This window comes from Hydra vulgaris, chromosome 12 (assembly GCF_038396675.1).
Source record: "Hydra vulgaris chromosome 12, alternate assembly HydraT2T_AEP".
Taxonomy (NCBI): domain Eukaryota; kingdom Metazoa; phylum Cnidaria; class Hydrozoa; order Anthoathecata; family Hydridae; genus Hydra; species Hydra vulgaris.
Genome location: NC_088931.1, coordinates 47,533,708 through 47,561,500, shown reverse-complemented (window position 1 = coordinate 47,561,500; position 27,793 = coordinate 47,533,708). Strand labels below are relative to the sequence as shown.

General features: G+C 27.9%; 1 protein-coding gene across 4 annotated transcripts in view; it reads right to left on the bottom strand.

The window, feature by feature from the left end:
- The window catches only part of LOC136088782 (MYCBP-associated protein-like), a 58,794-nt gene extending 43,832 nt beyond the window's left edge, over nt 1-14,962 (bottom strand). For all 4 annotated transcript variants that reach the window (XM_065813499.1, XM_065813500.1, XM_065813501.1 and 1 more), the window contains exons 1-2: nt 14,832-14,962; nt 1,023-1,097 (exon numbers count right to left, since the gene is read on the bottom strand). In XM_065813499.1, the coding sequence (XP_065669571.1) occupies nt 1,023-1,097; nt 14,832-14,930 (174 nt within the window). In that variant the 5' untranslated portion in view covers nt 14,931-14,962. The remainder of the gene's footprint in view (nt 1-1,022; nt 1,098-14,831) is intronic.
- Between the last annotated feature and the right edge of the window lie 12,831 nt (nt 14,963-27,793).

The window sequence follows — 27,793 nt, the reverse complement described above, 5'->3', positions numbered from 1 at the left end:
TAAAGAGATAAAAGGCTGAATGAAGAGATCAAAGGCTGAATAAAGAGATTAAAGGCTGAATAAAGAGATAAAAGGCTGAATAAAGAGATCAAAGGCTGAATAAAGAGATCAAAGGCTGAATAAAGAGATAAAAGGCTGAATAAAGAGATAAAAGGCTGAATAAAGAGATAAAAGGCTGAATAAAGAGATAAAAGGCTGAATAAAGAGATAAAAGGCTGAATGAAGAGATCAAAGGCTGAATAAAGAGATTAAAGGCTGAATAAAGAGATAAAAGGCTGAATAAAGAGATCAAAGGCTGAATAAAGAGATCAAAGGCTGAATAAAGAGATAAAAGGCTGAATAAAGAGATAAAAGGCTGAATAAAGAGATAAAAGGCTGAATAAAGAGATAAAAGGCTGAATAAAGAGATTAAAGGCTGAATAAAGAGATAAAAGGCTGAATGAAGAGATCAAAGGCTGAATAAAGAGATCAAAGGCTGAATAAAGAGATAAAAGGCTGAATAAAGAGATAAAAGGCTGAATAAAGAGATAAAAGGCTGTATAATTGCGTTCAAGACATATAAAGAATAAAAAGAGTAAGTAGCAGCAGAAATTTTTTTTTTTGAAATATGTAGCATTTTTTTAAGAATGCATTTCATTGTGTTTGTGGTTCAAGGAATTTGTTGGATTTAGAGATATTTTTTGTTTTTGATTTTTGTTTTAATCAGCTAAAATACATCATTACATAATAAATTTGTAAAGAATGAGATTTAAACAGGATTTAAGTTTCATTAAAAATATATATTTTAATTATTATAATTTTTTCGAGATTTTGATAAAATAGTAAAAGAGTTGTAACTTTTTTTGGACATATAGAAAAATTTTCAAAATTTGTAATATAAGGATCTCCAGCATTATTATTTTTAAAAGATGGATTAGTAAAATATATGTTATATGGTCCACTGTATACTGAAATTTCAAATTGCCAATACTTCTATAATTATAGAGGTATCAACATAATATAAATGCAATTCAAAGTTATACCGTATTACTTGGTGAATAAATCAGTCTTTCAACTTTTTCTGCAGATATTTTTCCTGACACAGAGGTGGCAGAATTCTAGTAAATAACAAATAAACAAAATAATTATTGGCATAAATATAATAGATATATCAATTAAATTTTTAATTATGTAAAAAAGTCATTTTAATAGTAAATATTAATTTGTAGTATATAATAATATAAATATCTATTATAAATATGTAGTATAAATAATAGTAAATATATGCAGTATAATTAGCTGAAGATAAATAACAATATTGATAATTACAGTGACCTATTTAAATGTGCTCAATTACAAAATAAAACAAGAAGTCTAATAAAATAAAGCATTGAAAGTATGAAATTAATAAATTATTTGCTCATAATATATAGTAAAAACTTTTTCTAGGTAACTTAAAACATTAAATAAAAAATGTTAAAATAACAAATTAAATTTTCTTAGGTTTAGGAAGCTGTGAGGGCTTCAGAACATGCAACAAATGATATATGGAGAACGTGCAATAGAGTTGCCGTTGAGGGTTTGTTTGGAGCAGCGATAACTTTTTAAATTATTATTTTTTTTTTTTTACTTTTTTCTTGTTTTTGCAAAAAAACTGTTTTTTTATAATAAACGTTGATGTTCATTAATTAATGACGAACGTCTAATTTAAGGTATGTCAAAAAACAATAACCCTTGGAATTAGGAAAATAGGTCGGCAATAATTTGCTGACCTCAATCTTTTAGGTCAAAAAAATTAGATAAAAAGGTCTTACCATAAAACATCAAAACGAGGTCAGCAATTTTTTGCCGACCTCAAACACTTTTAGGTCGGCAGTTAGGTCGGCATTGCCAAATGCCAACCCTAATTCCGAGGGTTGTAACAAAGACAACGCGACAACACCAACAACATGCGGGAGGGGGGCTAATGCCCCCCCCCACACACACACACACACACACTTTTTTTCTAAAGGACCTTATTTTATTTTTTTTCATTTTTTAAGAGAAATTTTAAATATAGAGGACTTGTTTGTAGAAATAGATCGTTGTGCACCTCTACTTCGAAACTAGGGCTTCCAGTTAGAACTTTTTTTTAAAAGTTCAAACCTGAACATGTTCGAACTATTATGGAAAAAAGTTCGAACTATTTCAAACTTTATTTTAGTTATGTTAAATCAGACAAAAGTAATACAAAGTATGCGTAAAAGTATTTATTTTTTTATTATCATTAATTAGGACAAAATTAAATAACATCAATGAGTACTCTTCATAGTTTGCTTTAAAAAAGTTAGTGCACCTAAAGTTTCGTCATTTAAAGAACTTCTTATTTTAGTAGCAAAAAGTCCAAGGCTAGAAAAAACTCTCTCAGTTCAGAAGGAATTGTTTAAAGAGCTTTGAAAAGTAAATCTAAATACTTGGGGCTAGCTTTGCTAGCTTCAAAAATAGCCATTTCCTTTTGAGCGAGGTTTCAAATTTCCTGATGGTCAAGTTTCATTTCAGTGTCTGATTGTTTAATAAAAAGTTTGAGTTGTTGAGCTAAATTCAATTTATTTTTGATTTTTCACGTTATCAGTTATACTATCAGTTATACTATTTACTTCCTCGTCATCAACAGAGCTATTGTCAGATGGCTAAAATAATTGCTGAATGAGACTAATAGCAAGATTAGTGATCGTCTTTTTTTTAATTTTGTTGCCAAATTGTTCATCTTTATTTAAGACATTCGGATTTGATAAGTATTTCATGAGATGAATTAAATGAATGTTTCTTCTTTCAATTATTCTATATTCAAATATCTGTTTAACAAGTTGACTTATAGGTGTATAAGCTTCATGAAGTTTTTTTCTTGTAAATTCAATCACAACTTTAGAATACAAAAGATCAGCATCTCCGTTTGAAAGAGTATTAATGGCTTATTTTAGTAGTTTTAAAGCAATACAAAGTTTATTTATGACATCAAGCTCATTTTTAGTTTGAAGAAAACCAATATTCATACCAATCAGGGCTTTTTTTACTTCTGCTTGCTTCTCCAAAAAACATTCAAGCATACTGTGCTTTTAATAGCTTTTGTTGCTGGCATTGTACCTTATATTCTTATCAATCCAAGCAATTGAAATCCTTCATTATGATGTAAATTTAAGTTCATATATTTTCTGTTTTTTACTGGAGTATACTCATCAAATGTAAGACTAACTTTATGTTTATCTTAAAGTTTCATTTTCAAAGAACTTATAACTTGTTTCTTGATTAACGTGAAGTATTTAATGACAAGATCGCAAACGGTTTGAGGACTTTGAGGGATTTGGTATCAGTGGGCACGAAATGCTGATTGCAAAGCTTCACTTCTAAAAACTGTGTCGACTTAAAATTTTAGGTAGAGTTTTATGGTCATTTTTTAAAAAACTTTTAATTCACGGTACTTTGGCAGCAGGAACGTTTACTGCAGCTTCAGGCCCAGAGTTGTTGCATTTAAGAACTTCAATTTTGTCTTTTGTTTTTAAATGCCTTGTAATAGCTGTTGTTGTTGAGCCATGTGTTTTGAGAATAATTTTACAGAGTTTACACTGAACTCTGTAATTCTTTGGAAAATTCGAAATAGCCGGATGCCTCAGATCTTCTAGTTGTGCTTACATCTTTAAACTTATCCATAGTTTTTATTTTGTACAACTAAAACTTTTAGTTGTACAAAATAAAAAATATGAATAAAATTAGCTTGTCAATGTTATATAAACTAGTGCTTTTTTTAATGATACTTTTGGACAAATTAAAAATAGTAAAGCACAATATGACCAATACTAGTGCGTCCCAAAAAACAACATTTTCAAAAGATATATGCTGCCACTCCCTTAAAGTGGTCCATGTGATAAAAAAAACACTGGATTTAAAAATTTTTTGAATAAAAAATATTTCTAGAGGTTCTTCAAGACCTTTCAACATTTACTGAGTTCCTAAAATTATTAAAAAAAAAAAATTCTTCAAAAGTAAATACACTCAGGCCTTGTTAAGAAGCATTATGCTGTATGCATTTTTAGTATGGAATGGGGATTTCACTTACCCTTTCAGTAATTTAAATTAAGCAAATATCAAAATTGTTTTTTGTTATTGTTTATGCAGCGTTTATTTAAATAGTGTTAAGCACTAATTAACCATTGTAAAAAAAGTTTGTGAAAGAAACTTTTTTTTTTTATAAAAAAAACAGTTAAATTCTTTTTTTAATTAAAAAACTTTCAACTAAATACGATTTTGAAAATTAAAAATTTAAATTAAACTTTGAAGGAATGTAAAATAACTTTGCAATAAATCTTTAAGAAACTATTTCTTTTCTTTATATTTGCAAGCATAATTCGTTACATAAAAAATGTTAAAATGTTAGTCACCACTAGGCCGGCCCACCAACCCACCAGGAATTCTCCTGATAAATGATAAATTTCGCGGTGTCGTGAAATATAAATGTTTATAGCGAAAAAACCCAGACCGAAGATTCTTTTTTTTAAAAAAAAAATCTTTTTAAAATCCCAATCGCTTGTCCAAATTTGAATAAGATTTTAAATAAATAGGTTTTTTAGGTAAAATGAACCTCATATTTTATTAATATGATCTGTTCTGATTGTTTATAGGCATTTTTTTTTTAATTATAAGCTCTTTCTTGGTCGGAATTTTAGTATTTTTTGTGAAAATTGATAGAAATATTGTATTTTGATAACTATATATAGTTAATTACATCAGAACCGATTAGAACTAAGATCTGTAGTGGGTTAAGGCACTTTTTCAAAAGATTTTAACTAAGTTCATGTTAACGCCGATGAGCAAAAGTGATCTCAAGACTCTAAAATAGTGTTCTTTAGATTCACTTTCAGGGGTAGTAAAAAGGTTTTTAAAATTATAAATAAAAAAAGAAAAGTTTCTTCAAATATTAAAAAAACCTGAAGCAAAAAAAAAATTATAACATCTAAAGATTTTGTTTGGACATAATACGCTTATAAAATCATGCTAATTTCAAATAAAAGAATTTGAATAATTTGTAAATCGCCTTAACTACACCAAGCATGCTTATGGTATAAGTTTTATTTATGAACAAAATCTATCTATAAGTTGTTTATAATCTTTATTATAAAGAGTTTGTTAAATACGTAAAAAAGAAAAAAAAAACTAAATTATAATTAAGCAAACCAAAGACTAAAAACGGTTTATAATAACGATGTATAAAATTGTTTTGTGAAATAAATAATTAGATAATATGATCTTTTTCAAAAACAAAATTTATTTTTTATAAAAAATTTTTTATTAATTTTATAAAAAAGATTTTATTTCTGATTTTTGTTTTAGCTTCATTTTTACTGTTTCAGTATAGTTCTTAGTATAGTTAGTAAACTAATATAGTATAGTTTAAACTGTTTAAAAGACTTTTAAAATAATTTAAAATAAAATTTAACTACAATGTGGTACTTTAAAACACAAAGATGAAGCAATTTAACTTTTTATATAAATACCAAAGCGGAGTTAAATTTATGTACCTTTTTCTTATGTTTTATTTAAATAACTTTTTTTAACAGCTGCTAACTGAATTTATATATATATATATATATATATATATATATATATATATATATATATATATATATATATATATATATATATATATATATATATATATATATATATATATATATATATATATATATATATATATATATTGTTATTTGCATTACGTAGATAGATTAAATTTGAAATTTCAGACAAATTTCCAATTAAAACAGTTAAGAAGTCATAGCCTTAAAAACATGACACAGTGGCCCCCCTCAATTTACAAATGGTCAAAACAGACTACTTTAGAGCTGTATAACTTCTTTCTCACTTTCAACAAGTGTCTCATTCTTTCTAAAATTATTTTCTGGATAGTTCTCTCTTTAAAAAAGTGGTTTTTATTAACTTGTGTTAAATTAGAAAAAAATTATGACCTCCTCAACTTTGGAAAAAATCCTAAAATTGCTAAAATATACCAAAATGAAACTAACTCTAGCATTATTCTATTCATCCACAAGTCTTTACAGATAAGTTTTCTGATTAGCTACTACTGTCTGCAATAAATGGGCAAAATATAGGCAGCTTGTTGCAGTTTAGAACTCAAATATATCTAAAAGCAAAATGTCCACTTGTCTAAAAAGTCCAATTTTCAGCCATTTTGAGATGCTTGTAAATTTTTCTAAGACTTTATTTTAATCTAAGATTAACAGCATATAAGACCATTAGACTCAACTATCTGAAAATGCAAACATCATAAACTTGACCAATTGACACCAAAAATGCCAGCATTTTTAAATAAGCCTATTTTTCAATTATCAGCTGTTATATGTGTTACTAGAAACCAGTGCCCTTTCTAATCTGTCAACTGGACTATGTGAAGGGTGCAACAAAGTCATTTCTTAATAAAAAGAAAGATATGGTTGGTTGTCCTCTCCTTGATCCGGTCTCTATAGTAGATAGGGGCACAAATAAAGGGGGCAGTAACTTTTTAGAGACCTTCATTATAGATCAAATGAAAGTCTGTAAATTAGTTTAGATGCTTAATATCTAAATTAATTTCAAAATGAAACCATTACTTCTTTAAATTCTATTTTATTATAGGTAATCAGTGTTCTGCATGTGGTCTGAACCCCTCCCCCCCCCGGCCACTCACAAAGGTTAGGGGAAGGGGTTTGGGTTGGCACCAATCAAAGGGGGAAGTGGGGCAACCAACTTACAAAGATACAAGCATTCATTTTCTAACATGAAACATACATGATTCATTTTCTAATGAATAGGGATATTAGACCTTTATTGCATTTTTTCATGCTTTTACCATAAGAGTCAAATTTTGATAGTGACTATCAAAAATGTGTGCCAGATTTTCCAGCAAATATACAATGTTATGGTCTTAAAAGGGAATTAACAAAAGTTAATTAAATTAATAAAAGTTAGTTGCCTCCCAAATTTGATTGGTGCCACCCCAAACCCCCCCCCCTTCATCTTAGCCTTAGTGGGTGAAGGGGGGAGGGGGTCCAGACCACATGCAGACCATTGATTACCTAAAATAAAATAGAACTTAAAGAAATAATTGTTTCATTTTGAAATTAATTCAGATATTAAGTATCTAAATATCTAAGGGGTCATCCATAAAGTACGTTTATACCTATGCCAAATGAGGAGGCCAAATTTACACTCCCCTCATTTTGAGGGGACAGAAAATTTGCATGGTCATACGTTTGGGCAGGGGGAGGAGAAAATAATTTAGGGCTATTTTGTTCCCAGACTTCCGCCATTCCAATTTTTTGCAAGGCCTTTTCATTTGGATAGGGATAAACATACTTAAGTTTGGAGTTTGCACAATGTGTGAAAGTGTCCTACTGGAACAACAAAAAATCCTGCGGGCGCCCATGTATGTGCGTGCATAGAGAAAAACTATCCTTTTTTTTTTTAAACATCTTCACTTCCAACAAGGCTGCAAGCAACCACTAATTAAAATTGGAAGTTACTGGAAGAGAAAAGATGAAGATTGTAGAGCAAGATAACGATTGACTTAAAGGATTGCAGATTATATGAATCAGGAAAGGATCAATGGATCAACCTGAAATGAAGGATCAATGGATCAACCTGTTTGTTGGCAATATCAGGTAGAACGCAACTAGTGGAATCAAGAGATGATATTGATGAAAAGTTTTTAGCAAACAATTCAGCTTTGTCTTTAGGTGAGGTGACAAAGTCTGAACTATACAAGAGAGGTGGAATTAAAGATTTGCCCTTATTATTAATACTATTAAAGATTCTCCAGAAGTCGCGAGAGCCTAATTTTTGAAATGAGATATGAGATTTCATGACCTGAGAATAGCGAGCTTTAGCGTTAGACAAAACCTTTTTACAATGGTTTCTAGTAGTAATAAACCATAGTTATAAGAAAGATATAGTTTGGAAGCGAACAATAGCGCATTGTTTTAACTCTTTCATACTGTTTTTTCTCGTTTCCGGACTTCCGAACCTGCACAAAAAGATTGTTGTTGTTAGCGGTTGCCTGTTATTTTTTGAAGTTGTCTTTCTATTTTTATTGAAATTGATTTTTTTTGATATGCCTGGTGAAAATTGTGCAATATTTGGTTGTTCAACTTCAAGAAGACACAAAGGTATCAGCATTTTCAAAGTTCCTACTCCAACTAATGATGCAAATAAGAAATGGAGTAATGAGCTTATTAACGTAATTACTAGAGACAGACTCATCGATGATTCTTTGAAAAAACGAATTGATTCCTTCAACATTTATATTTGCGAGCTTCACTTTACTGAAGATCAATTTTGGGTTTACTCATCTCGAAAAATTTTAAAGGATGGAGCATTGCCAACTCTAAATCTCCCTAAGAAAAGTAATCAATCACAGCGAAGTTCAATATCCATTACAAAACGTGAGGAGTTTTTAGTGACGCAAGAGTTAATTTCTCGAACTACAACGTCATGTTACAAATCTTTTGATGATTTTACAAAACGTATTTTAAAGCTCTCTCTTGATGATTGTTGGAAAATTTCTTTGGATGATAGATTTATAGTAATTACTTGTAATTCTCCAGAACATATTTTACCAAAGTATGAAATTTATGTCGACGAGTTGCTAGACTATTGTGTAAGAATTTTTGGTTGGATGTTACCAATAGATCATCTTTTGTACCTTCAATATAAAGGATCTTTTTTAAATGTTTCTTTATCAAAATTTATAAGTCATATTGAAACTCTTGTTCTTTGTCCTGGTGTTGAAGTAAAAAGTTTAGACTTAATCAACCAAAACTTTAAATTTGAAAAGCATGTTATAACTAAAAAATTTAACTACTTGCTTTTTAAGCAACTTCCTCTTAAACCTAGATTAAATCAAGATGAGTTTTATCGTTCACTTAATTGTAATATTTTAATAAAATCCCAGAGTTGTTGTTATTCATGCCATTCTTTGCAACTTAAAACTAATTATGAAGTAAATAATAAAAATAAAACTTTAAACCAACCTGCAAAGCTGAATGCTCCTCTTAAATTTACCTCCACCGAACGAATTAAATTAAGTTTGCAACAACATCGTTTAAAATGCAAACAGTTGGAAAATCAGATTGAACATATGAAAACAGTTTTGAATATGGAAAGTGAAAAAGTTAATTTAGAACTTGATCAAGACCTTAAAACATTGTACTCTGGTTTTAATCAAAAAAATATTCCAGACTTCATGAAACTATTTTGGAATGAGCAGCAAAAGTATATTAAAGCTTCTAGCCCCTGTAGTGTAAAATATCATCCAATGATAATAAAATTTTGTCTCAATTTAGCAGCTAAATCTTCGTCAGCATATTCTGATTTGCGTTTTGATAGTAAGACTGGTTCAGGATTTTTAGTTCTTCCAAGTTTACGCACCTTGAGAGACTACAAAAATTATATACATCCTTCAAGAGGTTTTAATCCTCAAGTCATTAATGATCTTGCAAATAAAACTTCTAACTTCTCTAGTTCTGAACGATTTGTTACAATTCTGTTTGATGAAATGAAAGTTCAAGAAGATTTGGTTTGGGATAAATACTCTGGTGAGTTAATTGGATTTGTAGATTTAGGAGATATTCAAACTAACTATGCAACACTTAAAAATGTGAGAGAGCTAGCCTCTTATGTTTTAGTTTTTCATGTTAAAAGTATAGTAAACCCACTTTCCTATAGTCTAGCAACATTTGCCACAACTGGAGTAACATTGACACAACTTATGCCAATATTTTGGAAAGCAGTGCGTTATCTGGAGAGTATAAATTTGAAAGTCATAGCTGCAACTGCAGATGGTGCATCTCCAAATAGGAAGTTTTTCAAAATGCATAAGAAATTAGATGGTGGCTCAGGGAAAAAAATTATATATCGCACTAAAAACTTATTTAGTAATGATAATAGATTCATCTTTTTCTTTGCAGATGTACCTCATCTAATCAAAACTTCTCGAAACTGTCTAAGTAATTCTGGTTCTGGATGTAAATCACGCTACATGTGGAATAGTGGATTTTTTCTTCTTTGGAATCATATTTCAACATTTTATAATTCTGATTTAGAAAGAGGTTTAAAACTTGTTCCTAAACTAACAAGCGATCATGTAAACTTAACACCATATTCTGTGATGAGGGTACGTCTTGCATCCCAAGTATTGAGCGAAACGGTAGGAAATGTTTTAAAGCAGTTTGGACCACCAGAAGCTGCTGGAACTGCAGAATTTTGTTTAATGATGGATATGTTTTTTGATTGTTTGAATGTAAAGAACAGTGTTGAGCATATAACAAAAAGAAAGCCATTTTTAAAACCTTATGAATCAGTAGATGATTCAAGATTTGCTTGGTTAGATAACTTCCTCTTATACTTTAAATTGTGGAAAGAATCTATAGATCAACGAGAAGGAAGTTTTGATGAGAGCTCAAAATCAAAAATGTTTATTTCTTCTCAAACTTATGAAGGTTTGCAAATTACAGTGCATTCATTTAAAGAAGTTGTTAAATTTTTACTTGAAAATGGTGTTCGATTTGTATTTTCTGAAAGATTCTGCCAAGATGACCTTGAAAACTATTTTGGAAGACAACGTGCAATTGGTCGCAGAAAAGATAATCCATCTATCAAAGATTTTGGCTACAATGACAATACAATCAAGTCACAATTTTCAGTTCGTCCAATTACTGGTAACATTCAATCTACTAACAATAATATCATGGATATTGAAAATAATCCTTTACCGAAAAGAAAAAAAAATAGTTCAAAGTTAATTCAAATTACAAACCAACATTAAGTTCTGCTTTTTCACATTTATTAATTGAAATAAAAAGGTTATTTTCATAACCACAAAGTTTTAAAAGCATTATTTGTCATTATATTTATAATAGTAAGAGTATCTATAAATGAATTAGTATAAAGGCATTGTGTTTTTCTTCAAAAAAATATTTCTAAACAAAATACGATTGGCATATTTTATTAAAATAAATTGGCGGGCTTCCATCAAGTTCAAGTAAGTTAAACTACTGATTTTGGACCCCCTCCTGAGGATTATTTAAAAGAAAAATTATTTTTTTGAATATTTTAGGGGGCGCGGTTTGACTGTTGTAGGGGACATGGGGGTCAGCTTGCCCCCCACGTCTTAGACTAATTCTGCCATAGGTATAGTAAACATTTAAAATAAACAAGATCAATACTTATAATTTTAATTCACTTGGAATAACATTTGCTTGTTTTCTATTTGCTTGCATAATTATTTATAAGTAAATAAAGGGGGACTGTGACCGACGGTCACAGGTGTGATCAAAGTTTGCTTTGAAAAAATATATGTTAAATGAAAGCGATGAAGTACTTCATCACTTGTGTGACTATGTAGTGATGAAATACTTTGTCACTACAGTCATAAGAATATCTTTAACGTAACTAAAATTAATTCATTTCAATAAAATTTTATTTTATTGGCTCAGCCAGTACCGTAGCAACTGAAAATTGCCCCATGCGAGTAAGGTTATTGAGGTGCAAAAAGAAACATTTTTTTTATATAAATAGCTCTTTTTAATTATTAAAAAAATATTTTTATTCTTCCTTATAAAAATCTTTTTAGAAAGATATTGCTATTAAATGTCACAAAATTATTAATAATTTTGATCTTAATAATTTTTGGTTTAAAAAAAATTGATTTTTTTCAATTATTTCTAAAATTTGTATAAAATTCTGGTTCTTTTGAGACCCAGGTTGATATACTTTTTGAGAAAAAAAAAAACTTTTATTAGGGAATTAAGGTATAATCAAGGTTCATGGGGTGTGTAACCTCTTTCAACGAAAACAATGACATTTTATTTTATATATATATATATATATATATATATATATATATATATATATATATATATATATATATATATATATATATATATACTTACTCTTGCCAACTATAGTGAGCAAAACATGATAAAATATGTTACCTTTCTTTAAGTGTGTTTTTTTTTAGAAAATTTTAGTTTATTTAGTAGTGTTTTTTTAGAAAAAGGAAAAATAATGAAAAAAAGCTGATCCCTGCCCTAACCCAAACCTTTCAATGTGCTAACAACTTACTTGCAGGTTCTCCCTAAATCAGTCTATGCATGTACCCTCGTCTATCACTTAATCAGTGTTTTGTGAGTGTGATATATATATATATATATATATATATATATATATATATATATATATATATATATACACACACACACACACATATATATATATATTAAATGATCAGGGTTATGATCAATTACGTATATATATATATATATATATATATATATATATATATATATATATATATATATATATATATATATATAAATACGCAATTGATCATAACCCTGAATTTACTATGAGATTTACAACAAAAAGCTAACAAAAAGTTTATTGAAGTACTATTTTAATAAATTAAGTAAATATTAAGTAAAATTTTAAACAGAATTAAAGTAGTTTTATGCCATTAATGTTTTAAAAAGATATGTGGCTATGAAAATAGCCTTTTATGTTCAATATTTATGTCAATTTCCTTCACTTGCTTTCTTTATTTCGCATCGCAATGAACGAGTTTTACAGGTTTTCTTTCTCATCTTATGTTTTTCAATAATATCTTTGGCATAAGAAAATGAACGAACTCTTACAAATAATGTAATTAAGTGCTCTAGCAAATTCTTACTAACTTCAGTTGATTCTGAATCATTGCAAACTTGTTTATAAAGGGATAAAACAATATAATTTGTAGACATGGACTCGATTAGAACTTCAGGATCTAGTTTTAAAAAAACTTGTGTTGTTTTTTTACGAAAAATATTCTCACATGTCAGAAAAAGATCTTGAATTATATTGTTTACTTTCCACAAACCCCCTCTATCTCTAATATTTACAAGTGTCTGAGTATCATCTTCAATAACCCTACAGCGCAGTAAAATTGAAACACACTGTTGGCTATACTTACATACATTTTTACTACTTTTAAATTTAGTATACACTCTCTGAAAAATATATCCAATAAGATATTGTAAACTCTTTCTCTCTATATCAGTTATTTCCTGAGTTGTATTTACAGATTCAATAGTATTTGGTTTTATATCAGAAAGATTGTTTAATATAAGAGAAGACATTTCAGTGAGTAGTGTATTACTCAAAGCTAGATCGCTGAAGTGTGAAGCTAGTAGATTTTCGCTCAACAATCCATAATATTCTTGATAAAATAAATCACTATTGCCTTTAAATTGTTCTATTATTGGTTTTAACTTTTGCCAAAGATTTTCAGCATCATCTAATGAATAACTAAATTTCTCGCATGAGAACTGTTTTCTTATATCAAATGGCAGACACATGTCCATTTGCAATAAACTTGCACATTCTTCAACTATGCTTTTCAGCTTTAGTGGTGACAATGTATTAGACGAGTTCTCCGTATTATACATTTTGGAAGAATCTATTTCAAAACTCTCTAAAATATGCTTCGATGCAATGTGTCTCTTTAAACCTCTAATTGTCTTGTAAACTTTGGGACACTGAATGCATGCATGCTGTTCGACATTATCTCTATAAATATCAATATCAGAAACAATAGAATCTATATCTGTAATTAAGTTAATGTCATTGTTCAAAAATCCTCCTTCAACCACGTCAAACAAACATTCCAAATCACTATTTATCTCGAAATCGCTGTTAAATAATGCCATTTTTTAAACTTGTGCAGGTTTGCCGGGTCGTTGTGCAGTTTTCAAGTTAAAATCGAAAAACAATGGAAACGGTCCGTGTTTCCAGACTATGTATTCTTATGACTATGAATAAACAGACATCTGTTTTCTGGAGAATTGTTTTGCTGATAGATACGGAAGTAACGGTTTCAATTGGCTATCGCAGCAGTACAGTGTGAGGAAAACCATTGTCAAAAGGGAACAAAAGATTCCACGCCAGCCTGAATCCACAAAGTTATGTAAGAAGCACATTTGTCGACAGGAAGACGAAAGATTTCTACCCAAGGGCCATCATGAAGAAAATCACGGAAAGAGTTCCAGTGAGCTTTAAAGTAGTTGTAAGAGGTACAATAATACAGGGATTCAAGTGATGAAGAAGAATGAGATATTAGTTTTAGAGAGATCAAACTGTGATCAGAAGCACCTAAGAGTGAATGTGGAGAAACTGAGCACTGACTAGGATTAGAAACAAGACATAAGTCGAGTAGAGAAGGCAAAAGATTCGGGTTGTCTGGAAATAAAAAGGAGTTAAAAAGTTGACTATTTGAGTTAGGGATTGAGAAAGGCAATAGTTGTGGGCTTTAATGCCTACAGAATCCCTGACACTAGAACTAACTTCAATGCTCACCATTCAGAGTGGTGAGCATTTAAGTCAACAACTATATTAGCTGATGGATAAAGAGAGGGCATGGTCAACTATACCCTCTACTCCCTATATCATACATCTTTCGGTGCTTTATTTCATGTTCTTCAAAATAAAGATATTTGAACTTTTTTTTTTCCATGGAAGCTTTATATATGGTGGTACAATTAGGTTTGTACAAGTAAAAATTTGTTAAAATAAATCTTTTTTGTGAGCAATTCAAAATAAACACTATAGGAGAGTTATTAATTTTTATTATTTATAAGCAAAAATGTGAATTAATTAAAATTTAAAAAATGTGCGGCATTTAGAAAAACATGAAGTAAAAAAAGTGTGTTAAGATTGTTCCATAACTTAAAACAAATTTTTTCACATTTTTAATTAGTAACAACTTTTTATAATAATAATTATAAGTATATAATTACAGTTTGATATTTTTCAGTATCAATTTTCAGCAAACTCTGCTTCTTGATATCATTAGCATTTTGAATAACTTTTGATAAGTTCTCCAGATCTGTGTCCATTACATCAGTATATTTTTTCAAAAATATTTCTCTAAAGAAATTTTTTTTCAAGTTTTTATATTATAAATCTACTAATATCATGAAATGTTTATTATACTAAACTTTCTTTATAAAAATGTTTATAAGTACAAAAATCTGTTTACATGATTTATAAGACTATCTGTTAACAATTTTAATAAACTTGATCAAAACAGTTTTATTTTTTTAATTCTAATATCCAATGATACAATAATAAATTTTAACATTTTGCTCAGTTAGTACAATACATTTTGGAAATTTAAACTGGAACTTATATTAAAAATTGGTTTTAGAAAGTTGAATTGGCTAATTTCCTAACATTGGATATTGATATTATAAAGAGATCATGATGTCATGATGACTCATGTTTGATTCCTTTTTTTTTAGATTGCTATAACACTACCAATTTTAAACATGTCAGGTTATGTTCTGGAAATGGCTTCTTAGTTTTAGTGCTTTTTAATGCCAGAATATACAAATATATTTAAATATAACAGTATATTCGGAGTAATGCTATTGAGACTTGTGTTGTTTTTTTTTTAATTCGTTGCAGAAAAACAATTTTTTATTTTATGAAGTGTAACTTAAAATATAAAAAATGAGTTTGGATACATATACACTTAATAAGTGTATATATATCCAAACTCATAAGTGACTTATATATAAAGCAGACATAATATGATTATGTATTGGTATTATAACATTATAAAGAGGATCAATATTAAAATAATTTGAAAATTGCATAAAAATAAAGTTCAGTTTATGAAAAGAAGTGTTCATTTAAACGTACTATTAAATTCTTTTAACATTTTATGTTTATAACTTGTTTTTCCATTTTTAATCGCCATTTTTAAAACATTTAAAAACATTTCCGTGTATGCCATTTAGCCAGTTAGCTATCTAACTTTAATGGTTGGCCCAAGAGAAGATGCATCAAAAGTAGGTTTAGATTTTTTTTTAAAAACGCCGACGCGTTCTTTTTTTTCCGTAAACGGTGGCTCGCAAATCAAACGGCGGCTCCCATTTTCGGTAAAAGTAACTTTGAAACTAAACAAACAACGCATGAAACAACATTGAAACTAAACGAACAACATCATGCGGAAATATTATAAATACTAGATTGGCTGAACATGCTTTCGCGGTGAGTTTAGAATTAAGAAAATGCATGAGTTAGAATGTTTAAATGTGTGAAATATATGTGAATATATATATATATATATATATATATATATATATATATATATATATATATATATATATATATATATATATATATATATATATATATATATATATATATATATATATATATATATATATATATATATATATATATATATATATATATATATATATATATATATGGTAAAGCTACAGTTAAGCGGCCTAAAATAATTTTATTTTTTCGCTTGTTGCGCTATATATATACTACATTATAGTTCATATCCAGGAATAAAACTGTTTTATCAGATAATTAGCATTTAAGAAAGAACTGTTGCAAACAAAATAAAAGCATTGTATTTATTGATGATATGTAATTTTATTTTTGGACAGGAAAGATAAAAACAGATGCAATTTTTATTGTAAGTCAAGTTAAAAAAAAATAATAATAAAAGTTAAAGATGTGATGGATGGATCTTTGAGATTTTGATTTGGAGAAAAACCTTTAGAATCATCATCACTACATCTAGAAAGGTGGTGTAGTAGGTATTGAGATATTTAGGTGTTAAATGTATATCTTATTGTAGCTATGTATGAAAATATCACTACAACAATTAAAACAAAAGATGGAAAGTGAGAGCGATTTTATGCTTTTATGAGCAATCAAAATACCAGAAAGTGGCCATGTGTAGGAAAGAAGTTGGAGCAAACTATTGTTTGTACAGTTTGTAAACACTAGTTTCATAAAGGATGTAGTAGTATACAAGGTTTAATTAATGTCATTTGTTTTGATTATATAATATTTTTTTAATATTATATAATATTTTTTATAAAAAAATTTTATTACAAATGGGTCAGCTGAACATAAGAAGCATTAAGGTTAAGAGGAGATATACCTAAGATATACCATTATTATCTGCACTTCTAATATCAAAAGTGTAAAAACAACAACTATATTTACGTTTAAGAACTCTGTTTGATACGTGTTATTTTAGATTTTATATATACAACTTATCGTAATCAACAAAACTCCCTTGGGATAATTATCTACAAAGTAGTTTATGACATATTTACACTAACGAGTTATAAACGCTTTAAATTATAATAGCGTATTCAAAAAAAAGCGATTAACAAAAAGGTTCATCAATAAAGATTGAAGCAAAGCTATACATTATTTCAGAGTATTCTGATAGTTGGCAGTGAAACCTGGGCAATAAAGGTTTGTGATAAAATAGCATTTGCTGAAAAATAACACATATTACATTTATTGAAAAATAACATATCAGTGATGTATACAGACTAATTTTAAAATAGTATTTGGTTTGGGTTCTTAAAAATTTGGCCAACAAACAGGTTGAAGTTAACAATAAATATAATTCAAATATAACTTTATGATTCAAATATAAATTTATATAATATATATATATATATATATATATATATATATATATATATATATATATATATATATATATATATATATATATATATATATATATATATATAATATATATATGTATATTTATATTATGTATATATATGTTTATATTATGTATTATATATAACATTCTCTATGGACCAGCACATAAAATTTTTTGTTTAATTACAAAACACTTGCTAAACACTTCACTATATTCGTCCATATCTTACCAAAGATGCTGCAAAAGTATTTGCCCATGGCATTGTAAACTCTCAACTTTATTACTGCAACAGTCTATCTGAAAGTTCTCAAAAAAAATTTAAACAAACTATAACGTATGCAAAATAATTTAGCTTTATATTGTATGTCACTTTCCCTTCTATTTACAATCATGAAATGTAAATATATAATATATATATATATATATGTATATATATATATATATATATATATATATATGTATATATATATAGTGATAGAGAGAGAGAGAAATACATTTAATTCATACTTATTGATGATAACTGATTCACTTTTTTTGTTTTTATAAAGTTTAATGTTAATAAAAAAAAAAATTTTAAACTATTAAGCTCTTCCTCAAGCTTTTACTTTTCCCATGTAACTAACAACTTTGTTTAAAATGGCTCAAAATTTACTGGTAAAAAAAAATATATATTCTTTTTCTTTAAATTTCAATCATCACTTTTTCAGTGTATGTATTGACTTTGGTTATCAGTTAATACCACAGGCGTAGGAAAAGAATTGCCAGCCTCCTTCATATTTAGTCAAAGACGGTTACGTCTACCCCTCCCCCTCAAATCCCAAACTCTAGCAGTTTGATACGTTTGGTTTAGCCAACGTATCAAACTGCTATTACATTCCAAAGCCACTGAGTAAAATTATAATGTATATTTTATTAAAAAGTGTTCTATGTATGTTCAGTTAAATATTTACAATGTACTAATACATTATATACTAATATATCAGTTAATTATTTACAAATAAAGTATATTATAAATATTGTTGAAATTGAAGGTATTACCTTTGGATTTTAAACCAGTAATTATTTTTAAAAAATAGATTGTAATGTTATTGTGTTTATTAGCAAAATAACTAAAAAAACAGTTTTAAATTAGGATATTATGGCTAGAAAGTCTCATTGCACCTCAGCTGAGCTATTAGTAATTCAACGAATTAAAAACAGTTGAAAGTCATATAGAGAGATTTCAAGAATAATTAAGCGTTCTGTTGGAATGGTTCAAAATGCTCTTAAAACACTAAAGTGTGTTGAATCTAGAGGTTGCAAAAAAGTATCAATACCAAAAGTGTGGATGTTTCTCATCATTTGGTATTGATCCTTTTTTTTTTAAACAAACACGCAGCTGATATTTAAACTAAAATACTTCAAGAAATAATGCTCCCTTATGCTGATGACAACATGCCAATACTCGATAATGATAATGATCCAAAGCATACGGCTTCCATCACTAAGAGATGGTTCCAAAATAATGGCATATAACAATTGGAGTGGCCAGCACAATTGGTAGATTTAAATCAATTGAAAATTTATGGAAAATTGTAAAAGACGAGGAAAAGCCTATGAACAAAAAATATCTGTGGGAGGCTGTACAAGTATCATGGAACTCTATTTCTCCATTAACATGCAATAAATTGGTTAACAGCATGCCCAAAAGATTACTCGATTTTAAAAATAATAAAGAACACGCAACCAAATATTAACTAGTTATCTTAGATGTTGTAATCGATAAAACTTTTGCAAAAAAGTTGTTAGTTACATGGGAAAAGTAAAAGGGAACTTGATATTTTAAAAAAAATATAAGAATTAACATTAAACTTTACAAAAACAAAAAAAGTAATATCATGTATGTATATATATATATACATATATATATATATATATATATATATATATATATATATATATATATATATATATATATATATATATATATATATATACATATATATATATATATAGTTATATATAGTTATATATATATATATATATATATAGTTATATATATATAAAATTGTAAAAGACGAGAAAAGTTATATATATATGTATATATATATATATATATATATATATATATATATATATATATATATATATATATATATATAATAAATAAATTTCTGATTATTAAGTAGATTTTGTTAGTAGGGCTGACGAAACTTCAGGATGAAAACGAAAATTATGACGATGGCGAAGTTATTTGACGACTAAATATGATTATCGTTTTTCATTTTCTTTTTCGTTCGATTATCGTTTTTCAAATTCTGTTTTATTTTTAATAGTTATAGGTCTAATGCCACAGCCTAAAAATGCTATTATTAGGCTGATTGTTGGCCATCTACTCACCTTATTTTAGAGCAACTGATCATAGAGCAACTGATCACAGCACACATAAATCAAAGAAAATTAAATTACATTTAATTAAATTTTTTGTAGAAATTGTCGATCATCTTAAATTGTTTATAACTTAAATAAGTAAATATTTCTGAATAGGATATTTATTAATGAAAAAAATGTCATAAAAAGTGAACAATTAATCTCAATATATTAATAAAACTCAATATCACGCAAATTTATTTTTTGATGACTTAATGTTTGTAACTTTAAAATTTTAAAATAAATGACTTTTTTGGTTTGTTTTAAAATTGTTTATAATATTGTTTAGTAAGTGGTAAATTTTGTTGTGTTATATATGTTTGTGTTTTGGTTGTGGGATTTTTGGCTCGAGCAATTAGGCCTTAAACAGAACGTAATAAATAATTTAACTTTGTCGTCTTTTGCAATGGAATGTAACAACTATATAGAAATAAAAAACTTATTCAACTTTTGTTTTGATAGTTTTATTTGGTCAATGAAAACAGATTGCTATTTATTCAGTCTTGAATGTGTAGTGTAGTTGGGCAACACATTCAGGGATGAATGTTTAGTTTTGCACACTGTAGCTGTGATATTAATTTTAGGGGGGGGGGTCATAATTGTCCCGGTGCAAAAATGTAATAACCCGTACCCCTAAGGGTACGGGTCCTGGGCTATGTTCTATAATTCAGCACTTTGTTCATTGAGCAGAAGCTAATTTTATCTTTATTGATTTTTAATAGTGATATTATTTTTAGTAGTGATTTTAATAGTGTGATAACTATGAGTACCTTGAAAAACATATTTGACAACGGAGGAGATAAACTTATTCAAGTAGAAGAGAGGTTAGCAAATATAGTTCATACTAGCGAAAACGTTGATATAAGTGAACCACTTTTAATTGCATCGCTTGTATCAGACTTGAAATTTAATGGTCTAAAAAATCAAATCAAACATTGTTAGAAAGATAAGCCTTTCAGCATTCGGGGTATAATTTTATTTATTTTTTAAAATGAAAATTGCGCAGACGAACACTACAGCCGTTTTTCAAAATGCCTTTACTTCAAAAAAATCAAAATCGACTTTTTTTACAAAATAAGCTTATATAAATAATAACAAACGTTATAAAATAATTATTTTAAAAAAATTATAAAAAAGTTCATAAAAATCATTAGTTTCGAAAAACGCTTTAAAAATAATATCAGATATTATAATATCAGATATTATATATAAAAGCAGATTCTGCTTTTAATTTCGTTACTTTTTTTCAAAACGCCTTACGTATTGATTTGGGAAAAATGATTTGACTACACTTTTTGAAATTCCTAATACACGTGGTAACGTTGAAATTCCTAATACACGTGGTAACAACACTAGCAATTACGCCGAGGCGCAATTTTTAGTTATGAAAGACTTAATTTAGCAAAGTGTAAAAGCATATAATGTTAACGCACTATTTGACAGTTTTACTGACGAACTAGACCAACGTTATAAAAATAAAATGTTTTCTGCTGCTAGCGGATCTTTTGATAGCTATAATACTCCTCGATACTTTGGTAAACCCCAAAAAAAGAAAGGAGTAATCGGATTTGTAAAGCCATCCACCGAGCATAATAGTAAAATGTTAGGTAATACACAAAATATCGGAAGCAACATATTTGTTGTTCCTAGTGGGTCTGAAAAAAAAACTATACGGTAGATATGAATATTGGAATATGCGAATGTCGAGTCGGGGGAAATGGCGCTCCGTGTAAGCATCAATTTGTGCTATGATCTAATGGCATTTCAACCAGTTTGAACTTTATGCCGATATTCAACATTGACCAAAGAAAATATCTTGCTGAAATTGCGCTAGGGAAGAGTTTACCAAGAGAGTTTTATGAGAGCACTATGAGAGTTTTATGAGAGCACTATGACACTATACTGATTTAGGGAAACTCGAGGGCTTCAATACATACATCGACTGATTTAGGGAAAACACGCAAGGGAGTTGATAACACATCTAAAGGTTTGGGTTGAGGCAGGGATCAATTTATTTTCATTATTCTTCCTTTTCCTTCCTCTTTTTCTTAAAATAACGAAGTGAGCAGTTTTAACTTTTTCTCACCAAAACACTCTATCCTTAATGTGTATATATATATATATATATATATATATATATATATATATATATATATATATATATATATATATATATATATATATATATATATATATATATATATATATATATATATATGTATATATATATATATATATATATTTTTTTTTTTTTTTTTTTTTCTAAACATCATCGCTTTCAACGAGGCTGCAAGCAACCACTAGTTAAAGTTGGAAGTTACTGGAAGATAAAAGATGAAGATTGTAGAGCAAGATAACGATTGACAGACGACTTAAAGGATTGCAAATTATATGAATCAGGAAAGCAAGATGAAGGAAGCAAATTCCAAAAGAACTGATGTTCGAGGAAAAAAACTAGACGAATAAGTGTTTTTGGAGTACTTAGGAACAGTCACAGAAAAAGGATAAGACTTAATTGAATGATGAGTAACGCGAGAATGAATTTTAGTAGATGGTACAAGAGACACTAGCTCTCCAGAGCAATGCCCATTATAGTATTTGTAGAAAAGAGAAAGAGAAGCAACAATACGACGATATGATAATGGTTGGAGGTTGGCTGCAAGAGCAGGTCCAACTATGTTTACAATGAGTTTTTGCACCTTGTCTTAAAGAGAAAGGGCATCATTAGAAGATCCACCCCAGATATGGCAACGGTATTCCATACAAGGCCGGATTTGAGATTTATAGAGATAGAGAATAGAATCCGAAGTAAGAAAGTGTCTAGCTCGATAAAGAGATGCAACCTTAGCAGATGCTAATCTTGCAACTGATTTGATATATGGTTTCCAAGAAAGATTGGAAGTAAGAGTTAATCCTAGAAGATGAAGAGTAGGTGATTCATCGAGTACATCACCGTTCATAAATATAAGAATATCTAAATTATTGCGATAACGATTGGCTGAAAAAAATTGAGTTTTATCTGAATTAAAGTTCACCAGCCACTGTAAGCCATGCTGTAGCAGAAGTGAGATCCTTTCCAAGCTCAAAATGCCCCCTCCAAGCAATCAGAGAGTGTTGGTTTCTTATCACAACAAGAATAAATGGTAGTATCATCAGCAAACAATGCCACCTTAAATGTGAGAATATCTGGAAGATCGTTAATGTAAATTAATAAGAGTATAGGGCCAAGGATAGAACCTTGAGGAACCCCTGAAGTTATAGTATAAGAAGAAGAGTGCTGTCCATCGAGGACAACTTTTATACTACGATTGGAAAGGAACAACACATGCAACACAGTGTGAGGAAAACCATGGATGAGAGTGAGACTTGACCTGGAATTGTCAGAGGAAACAAAAAATTCCATACCAGCCTGAATCCATGAAGTTATATAAGAAGCACATTTGCCAACAGGAAGACAAAAGATTTCTACCCAAGGGCCATCACGAAGAAAATCACGAAAAGAATCCAAGTCAGCTTTACTGTAGTTGTAGTCTTTTAGCAATTATGTAGTCCAGAAGACAGGGTTGCATGTTAAAATTGTAACCTAGTAACAATTTACTTGCAATTTACTGATTACACATTAGTGGTCATTACAGATACTGATGATGATGGGTACAAATAGTGTAAATAAATAGGCAAATAATATATAATTTGTCGATACTTATTATATTTAATCAAAGAAGAAAAATGCTAGATTAAATGACAACAAATGCAGTTTTTTCACAACATAAGGATGTTATTTGAGAAGGTTGCATTAAAGGGCTAGATAAAAATTACTTACAAATGAAGTACAAGTACAAATTGCTTAATTTGTACCTGTTTTAAAATTTAATAGGAGTAAAGATTTATAACTTCTTTATACTCCTATTATAACTAATAATTCCTTGTCTGACATTAAGGGCTGTATTATTAAAGACTAAAGAGGTGTTGTACAATATATGCACGCAGAGTGTTATAATATATGGCAGTGTAACAAGCGTTGAAGGTTGGTGATCTTCACCCTCTGGAAGAAACAGAGAAGAAGATGATTAGTAAGTGACTGATATTTGACCGAAGCCATTCGTTTATAAATTACTAAAAAAAATAGATTTTTTAAAATTTTAAATATGTTATTGATTTATATTTATTTATTTACAATTTGTTAATTTTTTTGGTTGGAAACTGTTTACAACTATTCTTATGTCGCTGTTTTTAGCTTTAGATGTTGCTGAGCACAGTTGTGCTGGTATTTCTCTTCTAAATATTTTATATATAAACGTTTTATTACAGGGTTTTATTTATTACCAGTTTTCTTGAAATTTTCATTGTTTACTAAACTATTTACTCAGTGAGTTAACAAATTTGAAATTGTTTTTTAATAAATAGCTAATGATGAAGATAATGAGTATTCTAAAGGTAATTAGCTGTAATATTGATCTATGTTTGCGAATTAAATAACTTTTGAATATACTGTTTTAATTAACTTAAAAATTTTAAATTTCAAGCCATTGCATGGCCAGTAGGTGGAGAAAATGTGAAAAAATTTAGTTGTCTAATCTTGAAAAAAAATTTAATTGTAGCATCTATATATTAAGAGAAATTTATTAATAGTTTATTTATATTAAATTTCTTAGTTACCAGGGCTTTGAGCATTGGAATATTTGAAATAAAATTTGAAAAGAAATTTGGAAAAAAGTAAAAATAGTAAAGTAAAAATATAATTTTTTGTTCAATAAGTTAAATGTATCAGTAATTGTTTCATATGTTGTATGCGATTATTGATAGTAATTACAATCTTTTTTTTGTATCTAGGAGTGGAAGAGGACGAAATAGGTAAAGGTTTTAAAATAAAAAGTCTGGTCACCTTTTCATACTTAACTATAAACAAATATAATACATGATATATTTAATTGTTAACCGTAACTTATATTATATATTTAGCTTTAAAAGAGTTAAAAATAAGAAAATGTTAGTTATTTACTAAATATCTTCATTTTTTATATTTAATATTTTACGATAGAATCTTATTTATTTTGCGATAAACCTATTAATTTCGTATCTTTTTTTATAGAATCAATTAAAAGCAGGTAGGTATTTGTTATTTCTTTTCTGATAAATAACTATCTATAGTGACACGGATTTCAATGCGAGGAAAGAGAAAGTCAGAGGAGAAAGCTTGTTAAAGATAAAGAAGTGTTTTGTACTGCTCTGTTCTGTAAGAAAATATAGCACTCTATTTGAAAATATACCAACATAATTTATATATATATATATACATATATATATATATATATATATATATATATATATATATATATATATATATATATATATATATATATATATATATATATGTATATATATATATATATATATATATATATATATATATTTATATATATATATATATATATATATATATTTATATATATATATATATATACACACACAATATATTAAATAATACAATACTGTTGAGATTTAACTACATGTTGTATCTTTTACAGGCAAAACGCAAAAGTTAAATATATTCGATTAAGTCTAGTTTAGCTTTAAATAAGCTGATATTTTTAACTTCTATTGTTTCAATTGGTAACTTTTTCCAAAATTTTACCACACGAATTGTAAAATATCCCTTACGATTTTGATTTAAATATTTTTAATTTGCAAATAAATGTTTGTTACCTCGGATATTCGAAGATGGACCTGTAACATTCATAGAGTACAAATGCTGATATAAAATATCCCTCTCAGAATTAGGGTTGGCATATGTAAATAGTCATAATTAATAAGTCAATTAACAATTATATGTTGAATTTATTTAAAAATAAATTACCTCTTTTTGCTATAATTTCCTTTAAAGCTAAACAAAATACATATAAATATATTTTTAGTTAAATTTGAATAATTTATACTTTAAAAAATTATAAAAGTATAAACTAGATATATATAAATTACTATGTGTAATTAAATGAATGTTTGTGTATGAATATATATATATATATATATATATATATATATATATAAATATATATATATATATATATATATATATATATATGTATATATATATATATATATATATATATATATATATATATATATATATATATATATATATATATATATATTAGGGTGTCCTAGAAGAAAATCTAATACAAAATTGTGCACTATGAAAATTTTTCCAGTAGACCATACAAATAAATGGGCTTTAAGAAACCGTGTTGCTGAAGGTATTTTAAAAGAAAATTTCATATAAATTTTAAGAGTTTTTTTTTCATTATTTGATTGAAACTCAAAAAAGTTATTACTATTAAACTTTTTTTTTCTTTTTTCCATGAGAGAATGTTATATTTGGTTATATCAAGATGGAGAAAAAAAGAAAATAGACTCCTGAGAAACAGTCTAATAGCTTTAAGAGGGGGCAAACCAGTGTAAATGGTTGTTCTCTCTGTCAAAACTGTTTATTATTGAAAAATCACATTTTAACAATTACAAAAGAATATCCATCCACTCTTCCTCCTCTAATCATTGCTAAAGCTAACTAAAGCTAAAGCTAAGAGAACACACTGTGGTGTAAAGTACCAAGTATCTGAGAAAGTGGTTCTATCCTGAGCTGCGATGAAATCTTGAATGCTCTTGAATGGATGGAGCATGAGCGGCCATTGGGCTCTTCAAGAAGAATAAACAGTGAAAGATCATTAAATAACCTGTTGCATCCTGTATTACCTTTACCTTGTCGATACTGAGTTGCTTGTTGTAATTCTTGGTCGTTTGCATCTAATTGCAACATGTTTGCCAGTGTTAGAACAAGTTGTGTCAGCACAACAAGATATGACCTGGTCTGTTAAGTCATAATATTCCACAAGACTTTGGAGGAGAGTACTTCAAGTACTCCTAGAAGAAAGTCAAGTAAACCCGACTGTGGAGAGGAAACATTATTTGCCATCCTTTATACTGTTTCTGAAACCTTTACGTCTGCCCAGTACTGTTTGACCAACTTTGTGCCAAAGTGAAGAACAAGTTTTAAACCCCTAATTTTATCCAGGTTCTGTTCTAGAATTTCTATTTATTTCGTCATTTTACACTTTTTACAATGTTATCTATAAATTTAAACAAATATATATAATTACAAGATGACTGGGGCAAGTAGAAGTTAAAATGACTTATCATCAAGCCCCTTTGTGAAATACAAAAAAAATACAATTAAATTTTACATCTTCCAATATTACATAAAAGAGTGAAATTAATGAGTTTAAAAAAAAAAAAAAAATTTGGTTAGAAATTTTAGAAGGTTAAAAAAGAACTTAAAGTTAAAAAAAGAACTTAAAGTTAAAAAAAGAAGAATTTTAAGATAAAGTTAAAATATAAAATAACAAATAAAAAATTACAAATCTGTACATATTCGTATACATATTAAAGACAATAAACAAACAAAAAACAACAAAAAAAAAAAGTTCAAGGTGGTAGTATACCACCTTAAGGTGTATACCACCTTAAGGCAGTATACCACCTTAGGTAGTATACCACCTTAAGGTGGTAGTATACCACCTTAAGGTGGTTCGCTTCATATGCATATACATATTCAATACAATTAAAATTAAATAAAGTACGTAAAAAATTAAAAATACAAAATTTTTTCGATTTTTTTTTAAAAAAATGAGAGAATGTACGTAATGTTTAAATTTGGTAAGTATTTTTTTATAGTTCTTTTAAATGTAGCAATAGATTTTATTTTTTTTATATTTTCGTCAAGAACCGAATTCCACAAGCGTGGTCCCCGGCATATAGTCGAGAAGTCAGATTTTTTGAGTGATGTTAGTGGGATGTAGTAAT